General features: G+C 37.5%; 1 protein-coding gene across 4 annotated transcripts in view; it reads right to left on the bottom strand.

The window, feature by feature from the left end:
• Positions 1–8,380, bottom strand: part of GCFC2 (GC-rich sequence DNA-binding factor 2) — an 83,732-nt gene that overhangs the window by 16,878 nt on the left and 58,474 nt on the right. For all 4 annotated transcript variants that reach the window (XM_010862967.1, XM_010862970.1, XM_010862969.1 and 1 more), the window contains one exon: positions 4,750–4,871. In XM_010862967.1, the coding sequence (XP_010861269.1) occupies positions 4,750–4,871 (122 nt within the window). The remainder of the gene's footprint in view (positions 1–4,749; positions 4,872–8,380) is intronic.

The following is an 8,380-nucleotide window of genomic DNA, read 5'->3' as shown; positions in this document are numbered from 1 at the left end:
TCTTTTCACAGCTATTTGTAAGGCCTCCTCAGACAGCCACTTTGCCTTTTTGCATTTCTTTTTCTTGGGGATGGTCTTGATCCCTATCTCCTGTACAATGTCACGAACCTCCATCCATAGTTCTTCAGGCACTCTGTCTATTAGATATAGTCCCTTGAATCTATTTCTCACTTCCACTGTATAATCGTAAGGGATTTGATTTAAGGCAGACCTGAATGGTCTAGTGGTTTTCCCTACTTTCTTCAATTTAAGTCTGAATTTGGTAATAAGGAGTTCATGACCTGAGGCACAGTCAGCTCCCAGTCTTGTTTTTGCTGACTGTATAGAGCTTTTCCATCTTTGGCTGCAAAGAATATAACCAATCTGATTTCAGTGTTGACCATCTGGTGATGTCCATTTGTGGAGTCTTCTCTGTGTTGTTGGAAGAGGGTGTTTGCTATGACCAGTGCGTTCTCTTGGCAAAACTCTATCAGCCTTTGCCCTGCTTCATTCTGTACTCCAAGGCCAAGTTTGCCTGTTACTCCAGGTATTTTTTGACTTCCTACTTTTGCATTCCAGTCCCCTATAATGAAAAGGACATCTTTTTTGGGTGTTAGTTCTAGAAGGTCTTGTAGGTCTTCATAGAACTGTTCAATTTCAGCTTCTTCAGCATTACTGGTTGGGGCACAGACTTGGATTACCATGAAACAAACAGAGATTATTCTGTCATTTTTGAGATTGCATCCAAGTACTGCATTTTGGACTCTTTTGTTGACTACAATGGCTACTCCATTTCTTCTAAGAGATTCTTGCCCACAGTAGTAGATATAATGGTCATCTGAGTTAAATTCACCCATTCCAGTCAATTTTAGTTTGCTGATTCCTAAAATGTTGATGTTTACTCTTGCCATCTCCTGTTTGACCACTTCCAATTTTCCTTGATTCAAGGGCCATTAGATTACAGTTAAGAATGAGAAACAAACTTCTCTCCTACACCTTCCACAGATTGCTCTTAGTATACGTCTCAAGATTACGCAAAACAAATCTAATCATCCTTCCATATGAAAACTTCAGATTTTAAGATTGATATCTCACTTTTCTATATTTTCTCTTTCCCATACCATCTTAGACATTCTCCATTTAATATACTTTAACCTAATATTAAATGCAAATAGCCCAGGGGAATGAAGAAAGCACATATAACAATTTTACTCAAAAGAGCAGACACCTAGAAGGATGAACTTCCATCAGTCTTTCTGCTCCTCAAGTGACACTGCTGACTCATACTGAGTTTATGGATGATTACAATCCCCTCTGTTTTACCTGTGTTGCTTTAAAGTTGTGCCTCTCCCATCTTTTACTTATGCAGTTGAATTTTTGAACACAGTGGTAGGACATTATGTATATTCTTTTTACATTTTATATTTTGAGAGTCAGTCCTTTACTCAGTGTTTTGAAATTCTTTTGGATTCTAATTCTGTTATCCATAGATTTATGATAGAATTCCTAGTCTTTTGTCATTGAGAAATTTCATTAGCATTTTACATACTCCAATTCAATAAAAATACCAAACAGAACACAACTGAGAGGATTCCAGCCTTATCAATCAGTATTCTTTAGGTGTACTTTTACTGGTTTTCTTTGTATCTAACTATACCCTATTCCCCGCCCCCCACATTTGATCTGTAAGAAAATTATAACATATTTAAATAATTATATACTGTACCTGTACGGTACCTTACTTAGTGGAAGTAACTGAGATATTAGGAATATGGAAGAATATGCTTTGACAAATATTTGGTTTTAGGAACCCCATCAATGAGAGGTTACAGTAATCACTGCTTTCTTATTTTAAGTGTTCATAATCCATCTCTGTAATAATCTACTGTAGAACTCCAGAATTAAAGCTATTCTCACCAGGTATTAGCTTACAGAATCATTTACTTTTCACTTGAAAATCAGGAACTGTGCTGTCTGATTGATGCTTCTGGAGCCCTTCTCATTCTCTTCAATTCTTTAAATATCACTAAGAAAAACAGAGTGAGCTCACCAGCAATCTGTGTTACTAACCTGGAATATTACATAGTACACTGATTCTCAACTAGGAGAAACTTTGCCACGCCTCAGAATATTTTGTAAGTCTAGAGGTATTTTTGGTTGTCAAGAGTGGGAACTGCTACTAGCACCTAGTGAGTAGAGACCAGGGAGCTTACTGCACAGAACAGTCTCACACAAAGAAATACTGGTTCCAAATGCCAAGAATGCCAAAGCTGAACAGTCCTGATGTAGTTCTAGTCTCCTAGTAAAGCCAAAAACCCATTTCCAACATTCATAGTAGGAGGGTTTCCAGAATTAAGATTACCAGTATAAAAACTTCATGAATGAATCCATAAACTGTTGAAAGACTTTAGTGGTTACAAAATGCCAGGTCTGCCACTGTTAAAAGTGATCTTATAAAGTGACTTGGCCCTCTAGGCCCTAGCTTCCTCACCTGTAAAAATATAATTAAAATCAACATGTTTTACAAGGTTTTGAGGATCAAATGAGAAACTGTGGAAGTGTTTAAAAAACTTTACATGTAAATGCACTATTTACATTTAGGCTATAATTACATAATTCCATGTAGAGAGCAAATATAGGATTATATAGCTGTTTGCTTGCTCTAACATACTTGTCTTGATTCTATGCTTTGTAACAACACAAAATAAATCTATTCCTTCATCAAACATAAACATTATCTCCAAGTACATCTTCTTTCAAGTTGAATCTAATTCTTGCATGATTTTCACATTTTTATCCTGTTGGAGGTGAGTGGAAAATGCCCTTTCTCCTTCAGTTGCTACAATGTTCAAATCCTATTCTTTCCTTTAGGTCCTTGCTCAAATGTCACATGTATTAAACATTCTTTCACTGCTGACATTTCTCTCTCCTGGTTCTTTTGTGAAGTTTCACAGCACTTTATCTGACCACTCTTGGAGAGGCAATGTGGTCAGTGAGATGAGCTTGGGTTTTAAAGTAAGACAGTGCATGTGTGCTCAGTCGCTTCAGTCGTGTCTGACTCTTTGCAACCCTATGGACTATAGCCTGCCAGGCTCCTCTGTCCATGGGATTCTCCAGGCAAGAAGACTGGAGTGGGTTGCCATACCCTCCTCCGGGGGATCTTCCCGATCCTGGGATCCAATTCACGTCTCCTGTGTTTTCTGTATCACAGGCAGATTCTTTACTGCTGAGCCTCTGAGGATGCCCAAAGTAAGACTAACCAAGGTACAAATATTAGTTCTAACTCAAGGTATTACTGTGAACAGGTTTCTGTGATTCGGATTCTTAATCTGTAAAATGAAGCTATCATCTGTTCTTTAAAAATTATTTACTTTTGGCTATTCTGGGTTTTGCTTCTACTCAGGCTTTTCCCCAGTTGCAGTGAGCATGGGCTACTCTCCAGTTGTGGTGCATGGGCTTCTCTCATTGCGGAGCACGGGCGCACAGGCTTCAGTAATTGCGGCTCCCAGGCTCTAGAGCACAGGCTCAACAGCTGTGGTACACGGGCTCAGTTGCTCCACTGCATGTGGGATCTTCCTGGACCAGGGATCAAATCCATGTCTCCTGCACGGGCAGGCGGATTCTTTACCACTGAGCTACCAGGAAAGCCCTATCACCCATTTTTAACAGGATTGCTGGAACTAAGTGGGCTGACACAGGAACAAGACCTAACAGAGTACTGAGTACATAGCAGGAATTAGACAAGTAAGTCTTTTCATTCCCACTTACTTCCTACTTCAAATAACAGTTTATATGTATCTTTTTTCCTCTAATTACATGATTCTTGATGGCAGAATCATGCTGGTATCCTCTTCTCTCGTTTTCTTCTTACAGCTTCTTCCCTTCATTACTTGGGACTTATTGGTGCACAGAATATGAATATAACATGTCTCTTTGCTTTTCAACTACTTTGATTATTCCACTCTGGGTATCCTCCAGTCTGTGAATCTCTCTCTTAATTCTCTTAAAACTCAACATAAAATTGTCTTACTCTTTCAACCGCATCAATCTACAATATTATCATCAACAAACAAATGATTTAAAAAAAGAGTACTGCAATAAAAGATTCAAGAAACTCTCACCACAGCCTCTGAAAAGTTCGTTCCTCTTTATGTTTTATGTTCAGTAAAACTCAATTCTACATTATGCTGAAAATCTATCCTATTAAATTTTGAATCCTCAAAGAGCTAACTGTTCTTGACTATGCAGATTACAGATAACTAGTTAAAATACTGAATGTTAATCTACTTTTAAAATTAAAGTAAGGTCATACTATTACTAGATTTTTGCCAAAAGAACAAATGTAATTAGTTTTATTTTCTTTTAGAAGCAATTAATGTGTACTTACGTATTTATGCCTGTTCATCTCTGCAGGGCCAACGTACATTCAGAAACCTGAAAAATAGGTAGTTGGGCCATGAAACCTGTTGAACAAATCAGACCATTGAACAGAGAGAAATACGCTAATAAGAATGAAGGTAATAATCTGGGTCTTACTGCATGTTTGTGTATTCTATTATAATGATTACCATTCCTGTAAGAATGTTTGGAAATATCAAGGTGTATCCTTTCATATTACTAATTATATTGAGCAAAAAATGGTCGGTCCTAAATATTTTTCATCAATAGTGTTCTGATAATTACTTCTGCATCGGCTGTAAACAAAGATTTATAATAAATTATATTGATTTAAAAGTAAATCAAGAAATTCATAATTCTAGACATTATTACCTGTTTGCCTTTATTAACTTCATTTTCACAAGTGGAATGTTCTTCAAGAATCATTCTGCACTGTGTTACTAAACTTGTTGTCTGTGTGGTTGACAAGGGATCCCAAATGAATTCTACAAAGCCTGAAACAAATTTTCAGTGGTGCACAGTTTAGTTACTAGACTACTTTGCTTGTCACATATAAACAATTGAGGCCTTTTGCAAATGCTACTTCCCTCCTCTTGTGGTTTAAAAAAATCAATGCCAATCAGTACATTATGTATTTGCATACATACTCAATTTTCTTGTCTTTTTTGCATTTTGCTGAACTTGTATGGCTCAACTGCAACTCTAGTTAAATCACCTTGTCACAGTGTTGGTGTCTGCAACCATGCAGTTAAAACATGACTGGAAAAAAGTACACTTTAAATTGATCACCACGACACTCCAGTGAGACCAAAACCCTGTCCAGCAATCACATTTTGTTTCTCTGGCCCATTCTCTTTCCCTCTTGCAAGACAGTTATTTCCTGCCTTCTCCTTCCTCCTTGCTCTCAGTTAACGGACTCTACTCTTCCAGATGATTATTTCTTATGATTTCGTTTCTCCACCCTTGCTCTCACTGTCAGTTGATTAATTCCCAATTTGATGAGAAAAACAGAATCAATCAGAAGAGAAGCTCCACAAGCTCCTACCATAGCATCTATGAATCTAGCAGCATCTGTGCCCATAAATTCTAACTTGTCTCCCATTTCTATGGATGAAGCACTAGCCTCCTTGCTAATGCCAACCTTTTACTTGTACAAAAGATTCCTTGGCTTACTTGAAGATTCTGCTCCTGGAATTCTGCCCTCTCACTTCAGTATCACCATCACTTCTACTGGATCTTTTCCATCACTCTACAATTTTTTCTCTTGTATTAAAAATAATCCCTCTGTTGACTCTTTCCTCTCTAGAGCTGCCCTATTTCTTTCCTTCATTTTACAACAAAATTACTCAATAACTGTTGAAACTTTCTATCTCCAATTTCTTTCCTCAAACTCCTGAATTCACTTCAGTTAGGCCTTACCTCCAGCCATTCTCCTAAACTACTCTTACCAAGTCACAGTTAACTTTCACATTGCGAAATCTAACGGCTGATTCTAGTCTCCATCTGATTTAACAGCAATAACTACAATATTTTTTTTTTTTTAAACTTGGCTTCCAGGATACTGCTGGTTTCTCACTGACCTCTGTAGTCTCCTTTATTGTCTTGCTTGTATTCCTGTTTACTTTCTAAATGCTGGACCTCAGGACTCAGGTCACTTACCTTCTCTTTCCTATTTATATTTATACCCTTAGTATGGCAAGTCAGTTTTGTGGCTTTACATGCACTCCAAATTTATATCTCCTACGTGGATCTGTCCTTTAGACTCATATATTTAATAGCCTAGTTGACAGCTCCATTTGGATGATAGGCATCTCAAACCCAACAGGTGTCAAACTGAGCTCTTGCCATACCTCCCACCCAAAACTTGCTCCTCTCAGTCTTTTCCATTTGAGAAAATGGCAACTCTGTCCTTCCAGCTGCTCAGGCCAAAAACCACTTAAGTCATTCTTGATTTCTCTCTTTCTCTCTTGTTCCACAATCCATATCAAATTCTGTTAGTGTTAATACTTTTGAAATATATACAGAATTTGACCACTTTCCAGCCACCTCCATTTTTAACACTCAAGTCAAACCACCGTTGCTTAGATTACTGAAAAAGCTTCATAACTGATCTGCATACAGTTCATTCTTAACACAGGAACCAGAATAAGTCTGTTTTAATGATAGGGCAGATCTTGTCACTTCTCTGCTCAAAACTCTCCAATTGCTTCTTGCTCACTTACAGTAAAAGTCCTTACAAATGATTATAAGGCCCCATATGACACAGTCACTGTTATCCTGCTAACCTCTTCTTACTGTCCCTGTTGCTCACTCTACTAAAGTTACTCTGGCCTATCTGCTGTTTTTCAAGTAAATCAAGATAGCCCCTGCCTCAGGGCCTTTGCATGTGCTGTTTACGATGCTGTCACCTCAGACATTCATTTGGCCCACTTCTTTACTTCCTTTTGGAAATCTGCTCATTTGTGACCTTCCCAGGAAGCCCTTCCCTGGCCGAACTATTTTAAATTGCACTCCTCTTTCATAATTTGTATCTTTCCCCCTTACTTTACTTTTCTCCTCAGCCCTTGTAATTAACACACTATAGATTTTACTTGTTCATCGTTTATCTCCTTCACAGAATGAAAGCTCCATAACATCAGGGATTATTATTTTGTTTACTGATGTATATGCTGAAGTTAACAACTGTGCTTGACTCTTGTAAAATATAAGTTAAATATTTTTTTAAAAATTTAAATAGGTTAAAAAAAATACCCCAAATCAAATATAAAACTGATTTCTCAGGCATCTAGAAGGTTAGGCTTGTAATAATCTTAGAGTCTACTATGTGCCTAGCATTAACTATTAGAAATACAGCAGTAAGATTAGGGTTGCCTCAGAACAATTTTGTCTAATGTCAAATACAAATATATTATATACATATATGTATAGTTGCTTAGGTAAGCAATTATAATGTAGGTACCATCCTAAGGATTAGAGTACATCAGGAACCCTGAAAAGGTATGCCTAACCCAGTTCCTAGAAATGATGTCTATATAGAGTTCTGAAAGATGAAGAGGAGTTAGTTAGCTAGATGAAAGAGGTATAGGGTTAAGGGATTTGTCAGGTGGATGGAGTGTAGAAGACATAAAAGCCAGGGAGAAGATAGCTTCTCCTTCTACCTCCACCAGTAGAGGTGGAGATGAGGGGATGAAGGAATTGAGCTTGGCAAAGGATGGGGCTAGAGAACTACTAAACAGAGACAAAATCCTGAAAGTCCTAGAAAAGTCCATGTTAAAGAGATTAGACTTCAACCTAAAGGCAGTTTAGAATAAAGTGTTTTAAGTGAGGTATGACAGAATCAGACTTACTTTTTAGACAGATCACCATGGCTTAAGTATAGAAAATGGGTTAGAAAAAGGAAAAAAGTAATGGATGTGGCAATTGCTTATATAAAGAGGTAAGAAAAAAGCAGGAGTAGATGACTTGGAGGTTCTGGTTTGAATATGTGGGTAGGTGGAGGTACCACTTTCTAGAGAAGGAATATAAGAGGAACAAGTCTGAAACAAAGATGACAAATGTGATTTTGCATTTGGAATTTGAGTTGCCAAGTAGATATATTCAGAAGTTACTCTGATAAGAGATCTGGTGCTCTTAAGAAGAGATCTGGATTTGTTCTTCTAGTTCTTTTTGATTGAAAATCAAGCAGAAAAGCACTGTCCAAAAGAACTTTCTGTGATGAAAGAAAAAAACATCTGACATCTGCACTATTTAATATGATACTCATGAGTGATACATGGCCATTGAAGAACACCCCAGATATAGATGGCACTAGAGGACAGTATGCAATTACCCAGGAAGCTCAAAAAGAGCTACCATAAAGTTGCCAACATCTGCTGGATCATGGAAAAAGCAAGAGAGTTCCAGAAAAACATCTATTTCTGCTTTATTGACTATGCCAAAGCCTTTGACTGTGTGGATCACAACAGACTGTGGAAAATTCTTCAAGAGATGGGAATACCAGCCC

Source organism: Bison bison, unplaced genomic scaffold (genome assembly GCF_000754665.1).
Source record: "Bison bison bison isolate TAMUID 2011002044 unplaced genomic scaffold, Bison_UMD1.0 scf7180017864486, whole genome shotgun sequence".
In the NCBI taxonomy this organism is placed as follows: Eukaryota; Metazoa; Chordata; class Mammalia; order Artiodactyla; family Bovidae; genus Bison; species Bison bison.
Note: the sequence above shows the minus strand (reverse complement) of the source record. Positions and strands in the feature narration are given on the sequence as shown.